General features: G+C 37.2%; 2 protein-coding genes across 8 annotated transcripts in view; one reads left to right on the top strand and one right to left on the bottom strand.

The window, feature by feature from the left end:
- The window catches only part of ORC1 (origin recognition complex subunit 1), a 37251-nt gene extending 27860 nt beyond the window's left edge, over nt 1-9391 (bottom strand). For 2 of the 6 annotated variants that reach the window (XM_077149649.1, XM_077149652.1), the window contains exons 1-6: nt 8840-9032; nt 8547-8728; nt 5891-5988; nt 4946-5018; nt 4234-4333; nt 3472-3599 (exon numbers count right to left, since the gene is read on the bottom strand). In XM_077149649.1, coding sequence (XP_077005764.1) covers nt 3472-3599; nt 4234-4333; nt 4946-5018; nt 5891-5926 — 337 coding nt within the window. In that variant the 5' untranslated portion in view covers nt 5927-5988; nt 8547-8728; nt 8840-9032. Of the gene's footprint in view, nt 1-3471; nt 3600-4233; nt 4334-4945; nt 5019-5890; nt 5989-8546; nt 8729-8839; nt 9034-9198 lie in introns of those variants that run through there. The other 4 variants (XM_077149647.1, XM_077149646.1, XM_077149648.1 and 1 more) reach the window with 4 other exon arrangements.
- The window catches only part of PRPF38A (pre-mRNA processing factor 38A), an 83451-nt gene that overhangs the window by 10246 nt on the left and 46318 nt on the right, over nt 1-26887 (top strand). Inside the window, exons 2-6 of one of the 2 annotated variants that reach the window (XM_077149654.1) lie at nt 5479-5616; nt 10869-11028; nt 15568-15689; nt 17837-17922; nt 23065-23175. In XM_077149654.1, the coding sequence (XP_077005769.1) occupies nt 10892-11028; nt 15568-15689; nt 17837-17922; nt 23065-23175 (456 nt within the window). In that variant the 5' untranslated portion in view covers nt 5479-5616; nt 10869-10891. Of the gene's footprint in view, nt 1-5478; nt 5617-8838; nt 9201-10868; nt 11029-15567; nt 15690-17836; nt 17923-23064; nt 23176-26887 lie in introns of those variants that run through there. The other variant, XM_077149653.1, reaches the window with a different exon arrangement.

The following is a 26887-nucleotide window of genomic DNA, read 5'->3' as shown; positions in this document are numbered from 1 at the left end:
AAGTGCTAGAGTAAACATGCAGAAAGAGATGTACCTATTTCCTGTTGGTAGGGAAACTGAGAGGTGCAGCCCCTTAGAGAGCAGTGTTGTGGTTCCACAGGAGGCTGGGGGTGGGCTTGCCCTATGATCCTGTAATTCTGTTGCCAGGTATGTATCTGGAGGAACTGAGTGTGGGGACAGGAATGGACATTTGTATGCTGGTGTTTATGGCGGCAGTGTTCAAATTATTCACTCAAATGGATGGAGATGACATGAGGGTATAACCACTGAGGAATGGAAGGGGAACTATGGTGTATAATGGATCACTGAGCAGCTGCAAGAAGGAATGAAGCTGTGAGGCATGCAACTAGGTGAATGAACCTTAAGGACTGTATGTTGAATGAAATGCCAAAAACAAAAATACAAATATTATCATGCTTCACTCAAATGGACTAACTATAATATCAAAACTCAGTGAACTAGGGGGAAGAGCAAAATGAGACAAAGTGTCAATGGCTGAGAGATTCCAAACAGAGTTGAGAGGTTATCCTGGAGGTTATTCTTACACATTAAACAGATATCACCTTGTTAGCAAGATGTAATGGAGAGACTGGAGGGAACTGCCTGAAAATGTAGAGCCGTGTTCCAGTAGCCATATTTCTCGAAGATGATTGTATAATGCTATAGCTTTCACAATGTAACTGTGTGATTGTGAAAACCTTGTGTCTGATGCTCCTTTTATCTACCTTATCAACAGACGAGTAAAACTATGGAATAAAAATAAATAATAGGGGGAACAAATGTTAAAATAAATTTAGATTGAAATGCTAGTGATCAATGAAAGGGAAGGGTAAGGGGTATGGTATGTATGAAAATTTTTCTGTTTTCTTTTTATTTCTTTTTCTGAATTGATGCAAATGTTCTAAGAAATGATCATGATAATGAATATACAACTATGTGATGATATTGTGAATTACTGATTATATATGTAGAACGGAATGATCATAAGTTAAGAATGTTTGTGTTTGTTATATTTAAAAAAAAAATTAATTAAAAAAAAAACCTCAGTGAACTGAAATCCAGAGTGTAGGTTATCAAGTGGGGGCCTATTGTAAGGATCCTACATGCAAGCTTTACAGCAGTCACATATATTCAGGAGTTGTAACTGTTATTTCTAAATTCTGAGATACTGAGCTGTTTGTTTACAACCTGGTCATTCCTAGAAACTTTGGGTATGTATGTGATACCTGAGACTCAGAGTTAGAGCTCTGAAGCCATGAAAGTCAACAGTACCCCACACAGGAACTGTTTAAAAAAGGTGAAAAAGAAGACTTCGACTGTTAATATGAAGCTGATCTGGATAGGACTGGGGTAGATGAAAGTACAGGGTAAAGGATGATATTGTCCATATTCTAAACTTCAACTTTTATATCAGACCAAAGGGAGATATGTTTAGTTGGTGCAAAGTTTTTATTTTGAGTATTGCATTACCTAATTTAACTTGTATGGTCAGTTTAGTCGAACACCATAAGTACATGAAATCTTGAAAAGGGCATGAGATCTTGTTTGTTTGTCCAGGTTAGTGTGATGCCCTGATATATCCCAGAGTAATTTGGGCAGTGAATACAGAAGTATTTGCAAAGTCCCCTTGGGAGACTGGGGAGAAAGGAGGAAATAGTCAACTTCCCCATGTGAAGAATTTCTGATGTTCTTGTAAGCAGTGGGGACAATCAAATCAAGAGGTTGAGCCCTCGATCTTGGGGTTGACTCCTACGAAGTTTATTCCTGCAAAGGATAGGCTAAGCCACTTAAAATTATGCCTGAGTCACCCACAGAGAACTACTTTTGTTGATCGGATGTCACCTCTCTCTGTAAGCCAACATGGCAGGTGAACTAACTGCCCTCCCTACTACGTGGGACATGACTTCCAGGGATATAAATCTCCCTGGCAATGTGGGAAAAAACTCCCAGAATTTGCCAGAACCCAGCATCATGGGACCGAGAAGGCCTTCTTGACCAAAAGAGGGAAGAGAGAAATGAGACGAAATAGTTTCAGTGGCTGAGAGATTTCAAACAAAGTCAAGAGGTTATCCTGGAGGTTATTCTTACGCACCATAGATAGCCCTTTTTAGTTTATGGTGTATTGGAGTGGCTGGAGGGAAGTACCTGAAACTGTTGAGCTGTGTTCCAATAGCCTTGATTCTTGAAGACAACTGTATAATAATATAGCTTTTACAATGTGACTATGTGATTGTGAAAACCCTGTGTCTGATGTGCCTTTTATCCAGAATAAGGACGGATGAATAAAAATAAAAAAATAAATAAATAATAGGATGGGTAAGGGGCAAAATAAATTGGGTAGATGGTAATACTAGTGGTCAATGAGAGAGAAGGGTAAGGGATATGGGATGTACACATTTTTTCTTTTTCTGGAGTGATGCAAATGTTCAAAAAATGATCATGGTTATGAATACACAACTATGTGATGATACTGAGCCACTGATTGCAACCCATGTACGGAGTATATGGGTAGGAAGAATTGTCAATAAAAATACTAAAAGTCCAAGCCTCTGTTGATGTGTTCCCCCACAGTGGTACAGTCCTCCCATCTGTACAATGTAACACATCTTTATCTCCTCCTGTGCAGCCACTTCCTTCTTTTAGGCATACATATTGCTACTGGACAGACTATCATGTAATTCCTCTCTTGGCTTTTGGAAGATGCAGTTTTGTGTCCAAATTGCCACCTCTCTTCTTAATCCTCCTTCTGGAGCTCTGCCCCATATCCACCTTTCCATACTCTCCTGTGTTCAGCAAGAAGTTAGAACCTCAGAAATTCATCTGAGGCTAGGGGCGTGGGCTAGTAGGCTCTGATTAACACAACGTTCCCTCTTGCTCCTCCAGCCTTGCAGACAGTAGTAGCTTCCTGCTATTAGTAATCTCTGGAAAATCATTACCTTCCCCTTTTTAACTTCAGTTTGCTCATCACTTGAAATCAAGTTCCCCTGAGTAAAATACCTAAAGTGTTTTTGTTTTCCTGACCGCACACCAAATGATATACCTTCCCAATCCAACTTACCTCCAATGTAAAGAAGTTGCACTTGCAACATTCATTACGGACTTCTTTATGACAAAATTAAAGGACACATCACTATCATAGTGCAAATCATCTACAATTCCCATTCTTCCTGAATTTATCCTCACTCTCCATTCCAAAAATCCTATCTTAATGGCCATTCTTACCCACCCCTAACAATAATAGAGAAGCTAAACGCTTCTCCCCCCCCTCCCCCAATCCATTTTACCCAACACAGCTCTGGAGAGTATAAAAGTTCAATAGATAAAGAGTGTGTAACTAGTGCTTAAGTGACCTCACTTCACAGTCAAAGGTGCCCTGAATGGATATATGAACATAGAAATCAGGAATTTTCCCTATCCCTCCAACTAGCACTTCCCAATCACTCACAGGGAATGGTTTTCACTCCAGCTTACCATCTTCAAACAATTCAACTAATTTAGCAACATATGGGTTTTCATCATCATCCCCTTCAATCAACACAAACTGTCCAACCTGGATGTGAATCTCAGCCGAATAATCTTCTATTTTCACACACATTTCTCTAGGAAGTAACAGAGAAGCATGTTAGGAAATTGCTTAGGGTGGGCCAAGATCTTCAGACCCTGCGAGCACAAAAAAAGTGCTTTCCAACTAGGAAGTGCCCTAAATAGTTTCTCTCTGCTGACTAATTCTCCTACTGGGAAAACAATTCCCCTAGTTATATGCAAGAGTAGAGGAAATGGGTTGAATTATTTTAGCATGAGAGAAGAAGATTTGGAGGCTTTAATACGAACCCTAAATTGTCTCAGTTATTCACACAGAACAGGCAAAGGCGTCCCAAGGCTGGAAAGCTGCCCAATAAGATGAATTGTTCAGAGATCTCTAAGGCTGGGAAGGACATGGTAACGACATCTAATCCTACCCTGTTATCATGCATAATTACATAAAACCCACCTTAAATAGATATATTATCATACATTTCAAATTTCACTAGCTTGACATAATTTATTCCCCTATCTCTAACTGCTATATTTATTCTATCATCTTCTTGTATCAGACAAAACCCCCACTTAGAATCATATCCTACTTACCATCCCTCAATCCTCAATCTGTAGTAACTAGAATAGTCTAGATACATATTATTAGCAGTTTACCTTGAAGGTTTTCCAGGACAACCAAAGAGACCCATCACTCACTTGTAGGTTTGGTAGTGCAGTTTTCGATCCAACAATGGCCTGCCAACCCATGAATAAGTCAGTCTGGTCTTCAGCCTGGTGGGATAGGATGTCATGGTTCCTGTGGAAAAGTCATTAACTGAGTTACATGAAAATACTCTGAAGGATTTTAGGATGTAGTCCTTGCATGCAATGAGTTCAGCTTTCTTTTCTGTCCCTACTATATGCCCACATACTTCAGTCTTAGGAAACAGTTACTCTGAGGAAAAAGCCAGGCTCTGGGAAGAGTAAACACAGACAATTTAGTATCATCTGTGAATGTACTGAACTGTGTTGTGCACCTCTTCTAATCCAAGGATAAGGGGAAGAAAAGAAACAAAAATAAATGTTTAGCAATACTTACTAGTCCAAGGCCCAAAAACAGGAGTGAAATATACAGCAATTTGGAACTAAATGACAATGATACAGTCATTTTAAGTGTCTTTACAACACTTACAATCTAGATAAAAGGCAAATGGCAAGAAGTGCAGAAAGAAAGTTAAATGTTACTGAGTATTAGGGGACCAGGTATGTGTCTGTTACAGGAGGAAAGGGTATTTATTTACAGGTTTCCTGTGCAGAAAATATTGACTAATGAATAGAAATTGGTAAGGCAGAATGAAATGAGGATTTGCAATGAGTTTTGTCAGGTGTATCATTCCATGTACATTTAAAAACAATTAGTGTCACTAACCCGTACTGCTCTGACAGCTGAAAGGTACTGTTCTTTGTAGCTGATAGGTCCTAGATATGAGTATTGTGAAGAGCTAAAAAAGAAGGCTTGCATTTAGTACTTGGGGAAAAAAAAAAAGACACTTCTAGTGTTTAAAATAGAAATGTAAATCCAAAATCCAAAAACACATATATAACAACCCTTTCTGTAATTTGGAAACTGTAAACTACTAGTCCTAGTGATAATTCTGATCCATTATTTTAAGCTTAGGTAATAAAAAAACTTTTTCCTAAATCAATGCCTTCTTCATAGAGCCAAAATTTGACAAAACAGGGGTCTAAAAATAAAAACACCCAGTTTGACAGAATTGCTCTGGATTACCTGCAGAGATACCAAAAATTTTAGTCTATGTTGAAAATAACAGAATTAGAAAAGCATACCAACATCCCAATTAAATAAGCTGGTTTCCTAAAGCTCTATAGCAATATGTCTACATTATACTGGGGACCATTTTGACTAATAAGGTATTTACTTTTTTTTTTTTTTTTTTTTAGCATAGGCAGGCACCAGGAATTGAACCCGGTCTCTGGCATGGCAGGGAGAACTCTGCCTGCTGAGCCACCGTGGACCGCCTGGGGTTTCCACTTTTAAGAAGTTGACAAAATAATAGCAAAAGGAAGAAAAGATATTGGGTGAGTATTTGGCCTACAAAAAAGTTAATAATTATTATTAAGTACATTTACAACATGTCTTAAACTATTTAATTAAGTTTTATATTACATTGTTGATGGTTTAATTATAATTGTTTAATATTACTACTAAAATCAATTTAATTATAATTAAGATTATGGAAATGAACAGCAAAAACTGCCTGATAAGTAAAAACAAATAGAAAGTTTATACTCAAGTAAAAAATGAATGTGGATCCATAATATCCAGTAATCGTTTGCTAAAAATTAACTTAACTTTGTTTATTTTCCTTTTCATGGATGATCTAAACATGGAACTGTCAGAAGTAAACTTGGAACTTTTCACCTTTCCACCACGAAATCAGGCAAAAAATGCTGAGATACAAACAAAAGATTCAAATAAATCGCAGTACCCACTAAGCTCTCACTAAAAGAATATGAAAACCACTGGTAGGGCTTTATACAAAATTGGGGTTTCCTGGTAAACACTTTATAAACAGTGAATAATCAAGACAGCTTTGATTTGCCACTCTGAGAATGACATTTGATTTTACCGGTAGTGATCTCATTTTTCAAACCAAAAATTGGTATACAAAGGCACTATCTCCCTGACTATAAGGTACTTATATATACCTAAGGGCATCAAATTCATACTCCTGTTTTACATCCAGATCATATTTTAGCCTACCAGCCACTTTGGAAAATGATAGTATCTACTAAAGGCAAATATATGCATACCCTATGACCCAGCAATTCCAACTCAAGGAATATATCCAACAGAAATACATATGTATCATCAAGAGATATGAACTAGAATGCTCATATCAGCACTATACAGCAGTGAAATTGATCTAAATACAATTGCATGCAACAATGTATGCAGGAAAATCTCACAAAATAACACTGAGCTAAAGAACTCAGACACCACGAGAATAATACTATATTATACAAATAATTTGTATAATATAGTATTATATAAATGTTTATATTATATATTATTATATTTATATATTATATAGTATTATATAAATATAGTCTATTTGTATAAAGTCCCAAAACAAGCAAAAATGATCTATGGTATTAGAAGCCAGAAGAGAAGATAACGTACGTGACTTAAAGGGGCCACAGTAGGAGAGGGGGGGCTTCTGGCACGCTGGTTATGTTTTGTTTCTGGGTATGTTCTCTTTGAGAAAATTCACTGAGTGTGCTTTTACGCACATCTGTGTACTTTTCTATGTGTTATTTTGTATGCATTCTCATATCTTCTGAAGAGGTATGAAGGGAATCAAGAGCAGATTTCCTGTCCTGTGACTCCCATCCCCCATTAGCAGACAGATTCTTTAAGAGGGTGGGGAATGGGGTGAAAAGGCAGGCCTGACTCAGCCTAGAAAAGGCTTTGGCTGTTAGGAGACACCCACTACAGGCTCTGGCTGTCTCAGATATAGGAAATATGGACCATACACACCACCCAGTCCAGAGGCACACCCAAGGGAAACAGATAAGGGAGTTGCAGTAAAATTAATAATAGCAGATATTTACTGATTCACTATGATAGAAGGCTGAGTCAAAATTCTTGATATATTTATCTTATTTAACCCTCACAATAACCCTTGAACAATGCTGTTGCAATAATAATAATGAATAATAAACAGTTGCTAAAATGAAAGGTAGATGGTATTATTACTTCAAGATTATAACTTCTCCACTGTTATACAGTAAGGAAAAGTCTTAAATCCTGAAGAGTTAGATTCCAATGACTCGTGCATTTAACCATTTTACCTTACACACCTGCTGTGAAATTGAATAATGTTAATACGTGCCCGCCCAAAAGAGCTCATTTCTGGTGTGCTTATTAAAGTTAGGTTTCCCAAATACGGACAGGGGTCAATGAGCCTCAGTTTCCCTACTCACAAAATGGGGATAATAATAGACTCTTCCTTTGGTTCAACAAATATTTTTAAAGCATCCACTGTGTGCCAGACATCGTTCTAAAATTATTGACGATTAAGTGAGAAAATTCCTTGAACTTATTTCCAAAGGACAGTGGTTCTTATCTTTTTCTTTTCTAATAATTTGAGAAGTGTTATGAAACACATTCAATTGACACAAAACTTTGTATTCACATACCTACTAAAATCTACATATTGCCTGTGTTGCAGAGGGGTTTGGTAAACCACGCTCTCGCATCCGAAACGTCCACTGGCATTCTACTTGCGGTTTACAGATGACACTTAAAGCCCCAAACTGACATATCGACTCAATGCAGTTTTACAGATATTAACCCAGGATAAGAAATCTGCATTTCATTTAGGTCCTGGACTTTTTTCGACGGTCACCGTCCAACTGTCAGTAGAGTAGAATTAGAAAAGATACCATGAGATTTCACTCCTGGAAAGAAGGTGGCTAGGAGCCGAGCGGTTAAGAGCAGCTCACCTGGACAAAGAAGGCCTGGGTAAGGGGCCCAGACCGCTTAGTCAAAGAAAGCGAACTAGGCAAGTCTCACTAAGAGCAACTGCTACATCCGTAAAATGGGGGCAACTAACTCCTGCTGCTCCGCCTTCTCTATAGTGCTACACCAAAGCTCAAAACGGACACGGATGAGAGTGTTTTATAAGGGACAACAGAGGTGGAAGGGGTAATTAAAATTATTACTGAGGGTCTTAGGGCGCTCATCTGCTGTTGACTTCCCGCTTCCTCATTGCAAACTCAGCCCTGGAGGAATGGTTTTAGGAATCCAGGTGGGAGGCATTTTAGGAATCCGGGTGGCTAAAAGACCGCTCCAACTGGGATAGAACTGTGCCTCGCACTTAAAAGGCACTTAATAAATGTCTGCTCAATAAATGAATGAAGGAAGGAAGAAACGAGACTATACAGAACAACGTCCTCATGTCGAGCAGCTCAGGCCCCCCTTCAGCCCGCCGGAACCGACTCACCCGGCGGCCGAAGCTTCCTCGGCTTGGGCGCAATGCCTCCGTTTACCGCCGCCTCCGCTTCAGGAGCTCGAGGGGCTGGAGCAATTCTAATTTGCCCCAGCGGGACTCCTCTTGTTACAGCTACAAGACTCGCAACCAAGCTTCAAGCGCGAACCAATACAGAAGCCAGAGCACGAACCTAGCTAGGAATGGAAAGAAGGTGGAGTAAAGAAAATTTCGCGCCAAAGAGCATCGCCCCGCCCCTCAGGCCGTCTTCCTGTCACGTCACCAATCATACTGTCCTCTCCGCCCACCTAAGGGAAAACGCAGGTTGTACGTCCGCAAACGTGCTTCCGCCATGATTGATTGGGGCAGCGATGCGGCTTGCGGAAGGAGGTTCCTGACACAGCACTGTTTCCGGCGTCAAGTTGGTTGTCTAAGCAGTTAGACTTCCTCCCCCTTTCTCCGACCCTCTCGAGTTTTTTTTAAACCTGGATGTGACGCATTAAAGGACTCGACGGAAACAGCGTGGACGGTCTTCTAAAATGGCGAACCGTACCGTGAAAGATGCACATAGCATCCACGGCACCAACCCTCAGTATCTGGTGGAGAAGATCATTCGGACTCGAATCTATGAGTCCAAGTACTGGAAAGAGGAGTGCTTTGGACTTACGGGTGAGCGGGAGCGCGCGGTCTCCATTCGGCCGCTTTGTGGCCCGGTTCTCTTGACTAGGCGCCTGTAGGATTGGCCCCTGGGGGCGTGACAGATTCAGTGCCGGCGGGTGGCATTGGAGGGGAGAATGTCAGTCATTCAAGCAAATACGAGTGCCAGCTGTGTGCGAAGTCTTTCTTGTGTTGGCCATAGGGACGCGGATGAATCTGATAGAGCCTTATGCCTAAGGGCGTCTCGGTCGGGTTCTTTTAGTCGGGCTACTTTCTTTGAAACTCAAGCTTTAAATTAAGTTGTATTGCCCCTCACAGAGTTCTCTGAGTTGCCGATAAAATTTGTAATCGTGTCACGTTTACTTTTAGGTCCTCTTCTCATGGTATAGTTCTCTCTCCTTGGATTACCTCGTCCACATCATACCTTCAGTTACATCTTATATTAGATGCCTTCAAACCTCTCTCTCCAGCCCACGTCTCCCTGAGCTCTAAAATCCCTAATTCCGAAACGTGACAACTCAGCATGTCCAAAAGTGAACTCATGATGTTTTCTCGAAAAGCCAAGTCCTCTTCCAAAGTTCCCTATGCTCTGGTCCTAGCAAAAATGTCAGTTTTTCTGAAAAGCATTGTTTAACCACCACTCCTTCCCCTAACAGTAGGTTAGATTTTCATTGCATTCTGCAGCTTTGAACAACTCATCACACTTTCACATATTTTATTCTATGCTTTTTTGCCCGGCCAGAATGTAAACTCCGTATTGGTAGTGATTGTGTTTGTCTTGTTAATCCGTATACCTGTATCTCTAGTACTTAGCCCAGTTCTTGGCAGTAAGTTGTCAAGTGTAAAGTTGAATGAATTAATAGATATAGAATTTATCCTAAAAATACTTGCAGTCTGACTTTAAAAGCAACTTCCATTAACAGTAGTGGACATTTACTTAATAGTTACTCTGTGCCATAGGTACTTATCATTTTACATGTCTTGTCTCATTCGATCTTCACTAAAGCTTATAAAGTATGTATATTTCTTATTCCAGTTTTGCAGTTGAGCTGACAGACTAGAAGAGAGGTCAAATGACTTGCTGAGGTCATACCACTAGTGTTTGATTTTGATATCATCACTGGGAGGTAAATGCCTTCATCCTTTAGAGGAGAAGAAGTTTCCTCAAGGTTATGTAGCTATGAAGGAGTTGTTATTTGTTGTTTTGTTTGTTTATTTTGGTTTAGTTGTAATTTTTTTTTAACTCCTATCCAGGTATTTTTGCCCTAGCATGATGCTGACAGGCATGAATACTAAAGTTAGGCTGCCTAGATTTAAATCCATACTCTGCCATTTTATAGCTCCAGACCTTGAGCAAGTCAGTCTTTCTTAGGCTGCAGATTCCTCAGCTGAAAATAGGGGCAGTGCTGGAACTTAACATAATGGCTTGTTGTGAAGATTAAATGAGATAATATGGAATACTTATTACAGTACCTGGCCTGTAGTAAGCTCTTGGTGTATATTAGCTGCTATTACTGTTGTTATTACAAATATACATTTGCTCTCCTAATATTAAACTGTGGCGAATGTCAGGAGCACCAAATCTCTATCTGACTTCTCTCCACTTCAGAACAGGAAAAGCTTAACCCTATTACATCTGAGATGTCACCCTGGTTTTGTTTGTTTTGTTTGTATTTTTAGCTGAACTTGTAGTCGATAAAGCCATGGAGTTAAGGTTTGTAGGTGGCGTCTATGGAGGCAACATAAAGCCAACTCCCTTTCTGTGTTTGACCTTGAAGATGCTACAGATTCAACCTGAGAAGGATATAATTGTAGAGTTTATCAAAAATGAAGATTTCAAGTGAGTACATTGTTGACTACTTTAATACAAAAGCTTCAGTTTTGGACAATCCTGAAATGGGCTTTGATTAAGAGGAGTAAACACAGTGTGCCTCAGTTCCACAGAGATTTCTACTCGGGGATTTTGCTCTTGAGCCCTTGAATTTGTTTTTGCCTGTTCTGATTATATTGATCTTTTCCTTTACTTCCTCAGTCTTGGTAACTTCCTTACCCACCCACCCCAGCCCCCCCCAAAAAGAGGATTTCTTTGCTAATTTACTGAAAATATATTATGCTAGAAATGAAAGCTTAATACATTGGTAGATACTGGATGAATGCTTAAGGGTGTAGAAAACAACATAGTGTGGTAAATAAGAGGGAAAAGTTTGATGTTAGATCTGGGCTCATGTCTAGACTTTATGTCTTGTTAACTGTGACCTTGGAGAGGTTATGTACTTTTCTTTGCTTTATTTTATCTGTATAGTGGTGATATATGGGTTAAAGAACATAATGCATATAAAACAACACAGTGCCTATTATGCTAAACACCCAAAAAATGTCAACTGCTCTATTATTTTATTTTCCATTCTCAAAGAGTTCCCAGATTAGTGTAGGAGACAACATAATAATAGTTTATTATGTGTTATGCTCTGTTCTAAGGCCGTTACATAGAGTAATTCATTTAACTTTCACAGTAACCCTATTAAATTATTGGCTTCTATTTTACAAGTAAAGAAACTGAGGCACAGGGAGATTTAGTAATTTGCCCAAGGTCAAATAGCTAGTAGTAGGTGGTGAAGCTGACCTCAGAATCCATAGATTTTATGACACTATTCTGCTTCTCAAATAAAGAAACAGATAATACAATGTATTAAGTGCTCTTATAAGTGTATACAGTATGCTATGAAAGAGGGCATAGGGAAAGAGGGAGCATCTAAATCAGCCTGGGATTTGGAGTTTTCAGAGAATGGAAGTGATTCTTAAACTGAGTTTTGGATTTACATGGAAATATATGACCCAGGCAGAGGGAATAGCATTTAATGAAGGTATAGGCACATGAAGAGGAGTATTGTGTATGAGAACTACAAGTAGTCCTGGGTGTTTTTTTAAATCAGGTAAGCACTTTGGAGTAGTAGCAAAATGGAGAATAGAGAGATGTAGTCAGGGACCCGATAATGATTGCTTTTTTGTAAGATGCTAAGGGGTTTGGTTTTTATCTGGACAATTATGACAGGTTATAAGAGGATTTACTATTGTGTTTTCAGATAGTTACTTCCGACAGTAGGGTGAACAGTAAACCAGAGGATCAGACAGGTACAACAGAGTAGAGGCTTGTGTGATCATCCAGCTACAGTTTGATGAGGGTCTCAATCAAGGCAGTGGCAGGAGGCATGGATGGGTAACATTTGAAAGTGATATAGAGGTGGAAGCGCAGGATTTGGAGATTGATTTGAAATGGGATGTTGAAGCTGTCTAAGGTGACTACCATGTTACTTGCTTAGATGACCAAGTAGATGATGCTGCAGAAAACAGGGCCAGAATGTTAGTTAATTATCCACAAGGATGTGAATTGAAATTTCTCTGAATGATGCAAACTGGGGAAAAAAAATGTTTTTCCCTATACCTGTTCCTTTAGCCATGTTCCTTCTCTCAGTAAAAAGACTACACTACCTAGCAAGTGAGAAACCTAAAAATCATCCTTTGTATCCAATTACCAGTTTCTATAAATTCCATTCTCTAAATGTATCTTTTCTGCCAATTATAAAATAAAGGTGTGCATTGTTGAAATTTTACAAAGTTTAGAAAAGTATTAAAAAGTAGGAGGTAGGGCAGGCCACGGTGGCTCAGCAGATAAGAGTGCTTGCCTGCCATGCCTGAGGACCCGGGTTCGATTCCCAGTGCCTGCCCATGTAAAAAAAAAAAAGTAGGAGGTAGACCGGGAGGCGGGAATCCATAATCTTATTTTACAGAATCAACCACTATCAGTATTTTGACGTATTTCCATTGCTTCTTTAATATAATTCACTACCCTCTTTCACTACCTCATAGGTAATTGTGGTGATCATGGCTGGTTTTTAAATTTCTCCTGTCTTGATTCTAGACTCATTCCTCTCAAAGATAGATCATTCTAAAAGCTAAAGTGATGTTTCTAAAATGAAAATCTGATCCTGTCTGTCACCTAAAGGTAAGAAATAGAGAAGGAGTCTAGCCTGGGAAAATTGCTTCAATTTTAGGCAAGTTCAGTTTGAGCAATCTGTAGAACATCCAACTAGAGAATTTTAGCAAAAGAAAAGTCTGAGTGAAATTGAGACTTGATAGAATATGGGTAATAGTTAAAATCTCATGAAGAAGGCTGAGATTCCCCTCTAGCAAAAATCAACAAAAAACTAACGTGTTTTGAATATGTAGTATTTTCATATGGTTCAAAATTCAAGTTATAAAAATATTTGCAGTGAAATGTCTCCATTCCATTGTGGTCCTCAGCCCATCCAATTTTTGTCTGTAGGAATCTGATATTATTTTCTTATGTTTCCATCCATAAATTTCATGCATATAGAAGTAAACAGATTTTTTTTTTTTACTTTTCTATTTTTGTACACAAATTATAGCATGTGTTCACCCTCCTTTGCACCTTACTCTTGTTACTTAATAGTAGATCTTGGAAATTCTTCCATATCAGTGCTCATAGATCTTTCTCCTCTTTAATGCCAATATAATATTCCATTATAGGGACATCTTAATAATAAGAGCTAGCACTTAGAAGATGCCAGGCAATGTTCTAAACACTTTACATATATTAGATCATTGAATGCTGACAATATTGCTATGAGGTAAGTGCTTTTATTGTTCCTATGTTAAAGATTTAAACAGCACTGAGACACAGAGCCATTTAGTAACTTTCCCAGGATCACAAAGTTTCATAATTCCAGAGCCAGGATAAAAACCTAGGTGGTCTTGCTCTAGAGTTCATGCTTTTAACCATTACACTAAACAGTCTCTCATAATGCTACTGTTGGTCCCATTTTACAGACAAGGATTGGGGTAGCGGTGGGATTTGAATCCAAGTGGTCTGACTCTAGTGTCTGTGTCCTTAGCTACCATGCTATGCTGCTTCACAGTTATAGAGGTATCATAGTGAGTATTTAGGTTGTTTCCAATCTTTTGCTGTAATGAGAAACCAAGTATTTAGGTTTATTATGTAAGATTCAACATTTGATCAGAAACCTAAATGTGAGAGAACTAGTTATTTCAGATTTGGAAGAAGAGTATTTCAGGCAGAGGGAACAATCTAAAGTCCTGTAATATTGATAAGTTTGGCTTATGGGGAAGAGCAAGTATAGTGTGATAGGAGTGCAGGGAGCTTAAGGAGATAGGGGAAGACAGGGAGAGATCATGTAGGACTCGGAGGTGGTAAATTCTTTGGATCTCTTCTAAGTGTGATGGGAAGCCATTGTAGTAATTATAGTAATTAACGGAATGATGTGATCTGACTTACATTTTAGAAGGACCTTTCTGCCTGGTGTGGAGTGTATACTTTTGCGGGGAGGGAGATTTGGGAGGAAGGATGGCAAGAAAGGAAGTAGAGAGACCTTTTAGGAAGCTGTTATGGTAATCTAATGAAGAGTCCGTGGTGGCATTGACAAAAGTGGAGGTGACGACAGGTGTCCAGATAGTGATATATTTTGAAGGGAAATAGGATGTAAAGGGAAGAAAATACCAAAGGATGACTGCTAGTCAGCTTGAGAAGCTGGGTGAATGATGGTACTATATATTGTAATGGGAAACAGTAAGGGAGGAATAGGTTTTTGGGGGAAATGAGGAGTTGATTTTGGAACTGTTGAGTTTCAGATGCCTATTAGTTATCCAGTGGAGCTTTGATTAGGTAATTGAATATAGGGAAAAAAAGAAATTGAAGAAGTCTTAGAAAACATTAACAACTAGAAAATAGCTAACTTTTGTTATATACTTACTGTATGTTATGTGTTATACTTGGCACTTTACAAAATTTCTCATTTCATATTCACACTAAGCCCATAAATTAAGTACATCATTTTACAAGGATTGAGGGAACAAATAATTTGCCAGTGTCACTAAAGTTGGTAAGTGATGGAATCAGAATTTGAACCCAGATGACTGACTTTTTTCCAGAACCAACATTCTGCTGCCTAGCAATTTAAATATTCGCATCTCTGTGTACTGATTCTTGTGTATTATTAAATATCTCCTATACCTCTGTTGTTATATTTAGGGTTTCATTTGATTCTTACAGTAATCCTGTGAGGTAAATAGATTTTATCCCAACTTTAAAGATGATATAGTAGACTGAAAGTTAAGCAGTGTGTTCAGGTTCCCACAACCAGTAAATGGTAGAGTGGGAACTTGAATCCAAATCTCTGTATTTTAGATCTCTCTACCAACCCATGTTGCCTCTAGAATTGCCGTTTTCTCATCTGCCAAAAAGAAGAAAAACTTATCTACCAATGTCATGAGAAAAGACAGTTGTAAAACCTTAGGAACTTCTCAGGATGGTCTGTTGTTTAAATTGTCATCTCTTTGTCAGGTATGTCCGCATGTTGGGGGCGCTTTACATGAGGCTGACAGGCACTGCAATTGATTGCTACAAGTATTTGGAGCCTCTGTACAATGACTATCGGAAAATCAAGAGCCAGAACCGCAATGGGGGTGAGTACTGCCAAGTCTCTGGAGACTCATCCTTGAGCCAGTTTGTATTTAACCAGTACCTCTGCTCTTCACAGTGTCATATATAATGTGATTGCCGCTTTTCTTTTTGTTGTTTCTGTCTTCATCCAGGTCATCCATCTCCCTCACAGAAAATACTCCATCTGACTAGTAACTTCCTGTTGGCCTTGTTCAGTCTGCCCATGCCTGCTGCATACTTGCCTTGCATCATGTGCTCCCTGTATGCTAATCTTCTTACTCTTCCTTGAATTTGTTCTGTTCCTTTCAGGCTTTAAAGTCTTTGTAAGTGCTGTGCAAATTAATACTCATTTCACAAGATCTGGCTCCAGAATTACCTTCTCCATAAAAGCCTTCTCTAACCCTCCCAGACAAATTCCGTTTTCCATATACAACACCCTCACAGTTCTTTCTACTGGCTTCTCCAGCACCATACTTCACATTGCAGTATATACATTAAGTGTACTCAAACTTATGTAGGAATTCCACTGAAAAATAATAAGTATATCCAAGAGGGGCAGCTCCATACCTTTTACAAAGTGGCACTTTCTGTCGTAAAGAGGAATTAGGGTAATACAGTCAAAACTCTTTCTGCTCACTTAGTGTCATAACAAAAGGTTGATAACATTTGCCTTTTCCCTCTGCATATTTCATTAACAGTAGCAGGTTAAAAATTAGTATTATACTTTAAACTTTTATCAACTTATGGATTCATTCATTGACTAAATACCTATTAAGTGCCAATAGGTATTTAGTCAACCAACCCATGGTCATGGTCCTCATGGAGTTACTTATTTATGGTTATATTAAGACAGGGTTTCTCAACCTATTGACATTCATGGTCCAATGTAGTGTGTTGTCCTTTGTTTTATACAATGTTTAGCAATATCCCTGCCTTCTACATACTAGATGCCAGTGGCATACCCCTAATTGGGGACACAATCACCCCTGGTTAAGAACCATGGAACTAAAGTAATGTTCACTATGAAAATTCTGAAAAACTGTCACTCCATGTACTGTATAAAATACAGATTCTATATTCAGAAACATAGTGGGTTCACGTGAGAAATTGTACTCGATTTAATATGATCTACTCAAGAAGATCACCTCAATATAATTCACAACTGTTTATGCTTGCTTTTTAAAAATTTTTATTAATAAAACCAATCAGCATACAATAGGAACATTCTTTTTTCATCACATAGTTGTATATTCATCATCATAATCATTTCTTAGAACATTTGCATCAATTCAGAAAAAGAAATGAAAACAGAAAAAAATTCATACATACCATACCCCTTACCCCCCATTCATCGATCACTAGCATTTCAGTCTACTAGATTTATTTTGACATTTGTTCCCCCTATTATTTATTTATTTTTAATCCATATGTTTTACTCATCTGTCCATAAGGTAGATAAAAGAAGCATCAGACACAAGGTTTTCACAATCACACAGTCACATTCTGAAAGCTATATCATTATACGATCATCTTCAAGAAACATGGCTGCTGGAACACAGCTCTACATTTTCAGGCAGTTCCCTCCAGCCTCTGTTATGCCTTAAATAAAAAGGTGATATCTATTTAATGCATAAAAATAACCTCCAGGATAACCTCTCGACTCTGTTTGGACTTTCTCAGCCATCGACACTTTATTTTGTCTTCATTTCTCTCTCCCCCCTTTCGATTGAGAAGGTTTTCTCAATCCCTTGGTGCTGAGTCACATCTCATTCTAGGATTTCTGTCCCACGTTTATGCGTGCTTTTTAGGTTTGTCTTTTCTGCTAGTTGGGACAGCTTCATTCATGCCTTCATTCTCAGCTCCTAGAAGAGGTCTGCAATATAAATGGCCTTAATAAAGGTGGATTGGAAGAGTCAAGACAGGTAGTGATGACAAGGCCAAAAGAACAGTAATTTGAGCCCATGTTTAACAATAGTGCCCACTGTGTGATTACTACGTTGCAGTAGCTTTACTAGTGAAAGTGCATTGGAAAGGGAAGTGGCAGAAAATTCATACTTTCTATTCAAAGCACTCTGTTAGATGTTTTATATAGAGTCTTACACACCTTTTACCTTCTGGTTATCTAAATCTGTTATTTCCAGGTTGCTTGAGCTAGTGATTTCTCTTTCAGAGTTTGAACTGATGCATGTGGATGAGTTTATTGATGAGCTACTGCACAGTGAGAGAGTCTGTGATATCATTCTGCCCCGGCTACAGGTAAACAATTAAGGTCTCTTATCAGCGTCACCCTTTCCTGCAAGTTCAACAGACAGACACACATACATGTAATTAAAACACTGAATCCCATCAATCTCATGGTTCTCTTAATAAATAAATAGTCTTCATGTCTATGAAAAAGATGGGAGTCAGAGTGAGAGGATAGCAGGTTAAGTATTTCAAGGTTACAGCTTTAAAAGTGAATAGTTTCTACAGGAAAGCTTTGTTCCTTGGATATTTTATCAAGGATGTTGTAACTGGAAAAGTGTTTTTAAACTTGGTGAACAGCTATTCTCAAATTGATCATCATATAAAATCCAAAATATAAAATAGATAAAAGTAGAGTTGATCTGGTAGGAGGGCCAGGAGTGGTAGACTCTGAGCTCTTAACCCTTTAAATTTACCCCTTAATCACACCTCCCTTCCCCAGTGATAAATGATGGTCCACAAAGCACCTTTTAAGAATGGATTTACAGAGTATGATTTTAAATCTACTGTTTCAAAATATAAAGAGAAAACATGTGATAGGTAACCTAAAGAGAAAGGAAATGAATATAGTAGATAACCAAGCAGGGAATTAGAAGACCTAAGTTTTTGTTAGTTATACAGCTGACTAAGCTGTGAGACTTATTCTTATTTTCCCATCTGTACAATGGGGAAATCAGACTAACTCTTTAAATAGTCTTTAAACTAGTCCCTGCGGGACTGTTTTAGGCCTGCTGAGAGGAACAAGAAGAGAGCCCCAAATATTTCAACCAAGGCAGCTCCTTTTTCTTCAGCAGGAAATTTCATTTTAACAAAGACTTTTTAAAGAAAGAAATGGCTTTATTCAGGTATAATTGCATATAATAAACTGCACCTAATTAAACTTTTGACATTTGCATACACTTTGTGAAATGATCACCACAATGAAGAGAGTGAGCATAGCCATCACCCCCAAAAGTTTCCTTCTTCCTTTTGTGTAAACTTTCTCCCCGACTCCTCTCACTCAACTCTCAAGCAATCACTGATAACTCTGTCACAATAGATTAATATACATTTTGGGATTATACAATATTTATTCATTTTTGTCTGTCTTTTTTCACTCAGCGTAATTATTTTGAGTTTCATCATGTCACTGCATATATTGATAATTTTTTCCATTTTTTAGTATTCCATTGAATGACTATATCACAGTTGGTTTATCCATGCTTCTGTTAATGCAGAATGTTGGGATACAAGGTCAACATACAAACATCAATTGTATTTCTGTACACTAGCAATGAACAGTTGAAATTTTTTGTTAAAAATATACAATAACATCAAAAATATAAAATAATTAAGGATAGTTTTGTCAAAAGATGTGTAAGACCTATACACTTTATGAAACATTGCTTTACTGAGAGAAGTTAAAGAAGCACTGAATAAGTCAAGAGATGTACCGTGTTCATAGACCACATAACTTAATATTGTTAAGGTGTCAGTTCTCCCCAAATTAATATATAGATTCAGTGTAATCCCAATAAAAAATTCCAGGAGACTATTTTGTATATCTTGACAAGTTGATTCTAAAATTATATGAAAATGCAAAGGCCCTATAATATCCAAAACAAGTTAGAAAGAGAACAAAATAGGATGACAAACACTACTTGATATCAAGACTTGTTATAAAGCTATAGTAACCAAAATAGTGTTGTATTGACATATAAGTAGACAACTAGATCAATGAAACAAAATTAAGGAAACAGAAATAACCCCACACATATTATAGTCAATTAATTTTCTACAGACATGCTTTTCTACAGAAATGTCAGGGCTATTCCATTGAGAGATGATAATGTTTTCTGCAAATGGTGCTTAAACAATTAAATAACCATATGTGAACAAATGAATTTCTACCCTTAGCTCACACCATATATAAAAATTAACTTGAAGAGTATCATAGACTTAAATGTAAAAGCTAAGACTACACATTTATAAAAGGAGACTTAGAAAATCTCACTGACCTTGGCTTTGGCAAAAGTTCCCTTGATCTGACACACGAAAGATGTATTACTTTTTAAAACTAATAAATTGGCCTTTAAAAAATTTATTTTTTGTTATTTTGTATTATTTGCTTTTCAAAAGACAATATTAGAAAAATAAAAAGGCCACAGACTAGAAGAATGTATTTGCACAACATATATCCAACAAAAGTCTTGTATCTAGAATGTATAAAATAATAACATGAGACATCCCAATGGAAAAATGAGTAAAGGATTTCCAGAGATACTTTGCCATAGTAAATATACAGCTAGCCAATATGCACATAAAAAGACACTCAACATCATTAATCATAAGGGAATGCAAATTAAAGCCATAATGAGATACAGTACATACCTAGTATGAGAATGGAAGCAGGATACCTATTAGAATATCTTAAGTTAAAAATATTAACCATACCAACTGTTGGTGGGGATGTGAAGGAACTGCAAGTCTCATACACTGATGGCCTTGTAAAATGGTACAACCACTTAGAGAAGCTTGGCAGTTTCTAAAAAGTTAACCAGACACCTGGCATACAACCCAGCAATTCCACTCCTAGATAATTTACTCGAGAAATCAAAGCACACAAACACTGTAACATAAATGTTAAACATTCATTTAAATGACAGCTTTATTTGTAGTACTCAGAAAGTAGAGACAAAAATGTCCATCAACAAGTGAATGGATAAACATTGTGGTACATCCATACAATGGAATTCTACTCACCAGTAAAAATGAATCAACTACTGATACACAGAATAGCATGGATGATTCTCAGAATAATTAGGCTGAGTGAAAGAATATTTTAAAATTTATTTTATTCATATAAAATAATTCATATTTTATATGAATAGATGCACAGAAGAAGATGGCTAGATGCACAGAAGATGGCAGCTATATGATTCCATTCATATAAAATTTTAGAAAATGTACATTATAGTGACAGAAGCATATTAGTGGTTGTCTGGGAACAAGGTGAAGAAGCAGGAGGTGTGGGAAGGAAAGATTAAAGAAGGGCAGGGCACAAGTAAAGTTTTGTGTTTGATTGATATGTTCATTATCTTGATCTGGTAATGGTTTTACAGTTATACAGTGCAAGCCAACACTCATCAAACTGTATACTTTTGAAATGCACAGATTGTTGTCTGTCAGTTATACCTCAATAACCACTTGTAAAAAATATTGCAAAAAATCACAGATAAATGGTAACTGAGAACCTTTGATTCTTCCAACTTGTTTTTCTCTGAGTCTGGATGTTTATGTATGTTAAAATCATTGATATTGACTAAAGGGTTCCAAGATAGAGAATGGGAGCAGAAACCCCAACTTGGGGGATCCACTACTTCAGGTATCCTTGGGTATGCTATTGCAGCTCAGTAATTCTGAAGTACTTTGCTGTTATCTCACCTACTCTGAGGTCCTTACTTCCTTGCTATATTTAAACCAAAAGGGATCAGACAAACTTCAAACAGCGAAGTCAGGAATTGAGTTATGTGCACATATCTGATGAATGAGTGAGATGAATTTGCTTGAACAACAAACCAGCATGATAATAAAGTAATTGGTAGATGAGCACTCACACTTAAATTCAGTGGACCAATTCTTTGTCCATACTGACCCAGTTACAGTCATATAAAATTAAAAACCTGGAAATGAATGCGGTATACTATCCTGTTCCATATTGGCTATTGTAGAATGTGTAGTTAATAGAATGAGATTTCACATCTGAAAACCTGTGTTCAAGCCTCAGTTCTTAACCCCTATTGTAGATTACATTGGCTATTTTATTATTATCTGTAGGAATACTTTAAGACATGGAAAATTTTCATGTGCAGTTAGTTTGTAGCTAAGGATTCTGAAGTCCAGTTAGCTTTAACCAAGCCTCTTAATGCAAGTGGGATGGTTTGCTTGCTGTCTAGAAGGAAAGACCACAAAACAAGAATTTGTTAGTGTTTATCAAACCCAGCCCAGAAGAGAAATTGAAGTGTGATAAATGTTTTCACTTCACCAAGAGGTATGTATGCGTTAGTATGGGTCCATATATGTCCTAGGTGAAGTTACCCTTAAGATTAGCTTTTGCTCTGATTCTGTTTTTATTAAGCAACCTGCAGGTACTCAATCTTGCTTCTGATGTGCCCTGACATTGATAAGCAGCCTTTGTGAAATATAGTCTCATTCTGTCAAACACAAATACCATGAATTAATATATTGACTTGTGTTTTCCGAATTTGGTGAACTTGAGGAATTTTGGATGCTCTGTCTGATATAGTCCTAGATCCCAAACTGTGGTGATTCTATGACTTTGGAGACCCCTTTTCCAAAGAACCAGCTGACTTCATTAAGTGGCATCTCTGACTCATTTCTTCAAAATGAGTGAATGAGTAAGAAATCCTGCTGGATTTTGATGAGAGTGCATGAAAGCTAAATAGTATACAAATGTTCTTGGCTATTCTAGGGCTATCCATCTAGGCCAACCAACATTTTTTATGTCATTGGCACAAGAAAATGGTAAAGGAATCTTATGACCCAGCCATTTTCATTGCAGTTTTGAAGTCACCTTTGCCTCTCAGTGTCTAATCACTCAGTAAATACTGCTAAGCTACATACCAGAAGAAAATGGAACCAGGAGATGAGTTGGATAGTTTGTTTATATCCTGTGCCCAGTACGAAATGCGTGAATCCAAATAGCTGCCTGGATTCTGAATTTGGTGGAGAGTTGAACCTACTCAAGACACTCTTCAGCCCCTAAACTGGACTGAGCCTTAATGAGTATATTGGGGATAATTCTGGGCTGGACTTCTTCCAGCAGAACTATCAGCCAGACAGTCCCAGCCACAAACTTAGTGGCTCTTGAATTTTCTGTTTATCAAGCTCACATTTTGGCTCTAGGCCATGCCTATATTGATTGATCAGCTATAAGATCACAGAGAGTAGAGCCAATAGCAAATGAAGTTGTTCCCTTTAGCTTTCTATTTAAAGTCCTTAGGAAACTCTTGAACTGTTTAAGGCATATTTGAAATGAAATTGCTTCAGCTATTTTATATTTTTTACCATCAGTCCCGCAAGCTGAATATTGGAGACTTTGGGGCATAGAGGAGATGACAACAACTCCTTACTCTCTATTTCTGTTCTCTGTAGAAACGCTATGTGCTAGAGGAAGCTGAGCAACTGGAGCCTCGGGTTAGTGCCCTAGAGGAGGACATGGATGATGTGGAATCAAGTGAAGAGGAAGAAGAGGAGGATGAGAAGGTTAGGCACCTGGGTGCTTAAGGGCTGGGGAGTGGGTCATTAGCAAATGGGAGTGGTCCTTTTTTGCTTTTGTTCTTAGACTTTTTAGTTTGTTTTCATGTTTTTAAATTTTTAATTTTCTTTAATGGAAAAACAAATGATGAGGGGTGAAAGGGTAGTTCAGTGGTAGAATTCTCACCTGCCATGCGGGAGACCCGGATTCCATTCCCAGTCTATGCACCTCCCAAAAAAACAAACAAAAGAAAAATAACAACAACAACAACAACAAAAAAGAAACAAAACAAAATTCAACAAATGGTGCTGCAATTACAGGATATTCACATGGAAAAATAATGAAATGTGGCCCCACCATACAGCCTACAAAAAAAGAAAAGAAAACAAACGAGCAGTATTTAATCATTGAGAGTATGAGTTTTAAGATCAGATAGACCTTGATTTATATCTCTCCTCTGCCATTTATTAGCATTATAATTTTGTATAAATTACTTAACTTTAGTTTTCTCCTTTGTAAGGTGAGGATAATAATTTCTTCTTAAGACTGTCATGAATATTAAACGAGATGATACACATAAAGCCCTTAGCATAGTATTGGCACGTTTTAATTTATACGTTTAATATAATTTATATTGTTTAATTTAACAATTAATGATAATTGTTAAAGTTAACACTTAGGGGGGAGCATTTTTCATAACTATCCTAAAAGATAAGTCTAGTTTAGGAAAAATAAATCTGCACAGTCATGGTCTTTCAAGTTATAATGCTGTAAAGTTGGAAGTATTCCAGCTATCAGAGACCAGTCAGGTAAACTATCAACTCAACAGACTATTAGGTAACCATTAAAACTGGTAAGAAAAGTACATGATAATGTGGAAGATGCTTATGTTGGGTTAAAAAAGCAGAATGAGAAACATTCGTGATTAAAGTTATAATAAAAAACATAAGCATAGAAAAAGGCAAAAGGGTAATATAACAGGAACGTTTACTCTTAAATATATTTGGATGAGTAGGACGGTGAGAAATTTTCCTTTCTTCCTCTCTATTTTTATTTAATGCACTTGTATTAATTTTATGTGGAAAAATGCTTCTATTCACTAGTCTTAGATGCTTTTGGTGTTTTGGTTTTACTTTTATTAATCTTTTTAAATGTATCACTTCATGTATTTAAAAGATTTTCAGTTAAAAAAAGAGATATAAAGTATTATGTATTGAAAAACTTTGACTCTACAAACAGCTCAGGAGTTAGAATAGTAATAATAATTTGCACTTCCATGTGTGTTTCTTACCAATCCCATGTCCCCACTTCCCACTTAGGGCAATTTTTCTGAAGTAATTTAGTATTCTCTTGCTTTTTGAATTTAATCACACGTGCAGATTCAGTACTTGAGGATCATAGACCATACACTGTACTACATCAAGTGTACCATTCACATCATAAAATCTGTGGATGGAACTATCTGGAGTTGTGCAACACAGGGACTGCTTATATGGAGCTCTTTCTAAATACTGTTTAACTTTGGTTTTTCAGCTCTGTAAAAGTGATATACCATCTTTTAGTTTTCTAGTACTACAATTTGTGTTTTTCACTCAGTACATTTCCAGTATTCATCTATGTTGTAGGTGTAGCTATAGTTCATTCATTTTTTTGTATGTCCAAAACCCATTTATTTATTATTAGTTTTTGTGCACCTGCTTTTTAGCACCTGTAAGAAGTAAAAACTGAAGTTACAAACCAAAAAATACAGTACAGTAGTACTTTTGTTTGTAGTTAAGCATGTAGTTAACCTTTACCAGAAATCTTTATTTCTTTATGCTGTTTCACTCTTCTGTCCAGTGTCCTTTCCTTTCAATGGAAGAATTCCCTTTTACATTGCTTGTAGGGTATGTCAAATGCTGACGTACTCCCTCAGTTTTTGTTTATTTGGAATATATTAATATTTCCCTCATTTTTTAAAACCAGAGTTGCAGATATAAAATCCTTGGTTGGTAATTATCTTCTTTCAGCAGTTTAAATATTTCATCCTATTGCCTTCTTGCCTCCATGGCTTCCAATGCAAAATTGATTGGCACTTAATCTTATTGAGGCTAGCTTATTGGTAACACATTGCTTTTCTCTTAAGATCTTCCAAATTCTGTCTTTATTGTTGATATTTAACAGTTTTATTATAATGTGCATGGGCATGGTTTCTTTGAGTTTATTCTTTTAGGCATTGTTGGGCCTCTTATATGTTTATATTCATGTCTTTCATTAAATTTGGAAAGTTTTTTTGTCATTTTTTTCTTTGCATACTCTCTCTGCCCCCTTTTCCTTTTCCTTCAAGGATTCCCACAATGTGTATATTATTATGCTTAATGGTGTCCCACAGGTTCCTCAGGCTGCATTTACTTTTCTTCATTTTTTCTAGTACTCCTCAGATTGGATGATTTCAGTTGTCTTATCTTCAAATTCACTGATTCTGCTGCCAACTCCAACCTGCTGTTGAACCCCTCTAGGGAATTTTAAATTTCTGTAACTGTTATCTTCAGCTCTGGTTCCTTTTCACTATTTTAATCTTTATATTGATATTCCCTTTGTATTCATCTATCATTTCCCCGATTTCCTTCAAACTAGATCAAGATATATTTTTTCATAGTGTTTGTGCAATTTAGGGCCATTTAAAAAGTAATAATTCTCTGGCATATCCCAGGTCTGAACCTCTTCATTGATAGATTTTAATGCTTTAATCATATTCTTGGCCTGGGCTACTGCATCCCCTTTATTTCTGTTTTTTGCAATCTTTTATTGAAACATGGGAATTTTGATATTTGAATATATTATCACTGGAATTTAGACTCTAAGCCATCTGTTCCTTAAGCTTGTATCCAGCTTGTATTATGACAGAGCTTTCCTTAAATGCCAGGATCTAACAGGAGAAAGAGAAGGAAAGAAAGGAAATAACACATTTCCTAGTCTTTGTTCTTCCTCATGCAAAAGCATTTCTTAAATTTGTACATTTAGTAACTATCATTATACACTCTAGGCATTCCTAGATTATTCCATCTCAGTCTTTATCGTCTATCTTTCTTTCTGATTTCATTTGTGCCCCCACCCCTCCTCCCTCTATCATTCTCACATGCAGCTTCATTCAGTGTTTTCACAAAATTGTATTGAAGTTAGGTACTATTGTGCTGTCCATTTCTGAGTTTTTACATTCAGTCCTGTTGCACAATCTATATCCCTTCAGCTCCAATTACCCAATGTCTTACCCTATTTCTATCTCCTGAAGGTCTCTGTTACCAACGAAATATTCCAAGTTTATTCACTAATGTCAGTTCATATCAGTGAGACCATATAGTATTTGTCCTTTTGTTTCTGGCTAATCTCACTCAGTATAATGTTCTCAAGTTCCATCCATGTTGTTACATACTTCATAAGTTTATTCTGTCTTAAAGCTGCATAATATTCCATCGTATGTATATACCACAGTTTGTTTAGCCAGTCGTCTGTGGATGGACATTTTGGCTGTTTCCATCTCTTCGCAATTGTAAATAATGCTGCTATAAACATTGGTGTGGAAATGTCCATTTGTGTTCTTGCCCTCATGACCTCTGAGTAGATATCTAGGAGTGGTATTGCCAGGTCATATGGCAATTCTGTACTTAGCTTTTTGAGGAACCGCCAAGCTGCCTTCCACCGTGGTTGTACCATTTGACATTCCCACGAACAGTGGATAAG

The sequence above is a fragment of the Tamandua tetradactyla genome, chromosome 2, assembly GCF_023851605.1.
Source record: "Tamandua tetradactyla isolate mTamTet1 chromosome 2, mTamTet1.pri, whole genome shotgun sequence".
NCBI lineage: Eukaryota > Metazoa > Chordata > Mammalia > Pilosa > Myrmecophagidae > Tamandua > Tamandua tetradactyla.
The sequence above is the reverse complement of the archived record's forward strand: the minus strand, read 5'-3'. Positions and strand labels throughout refer to the sequence as shown.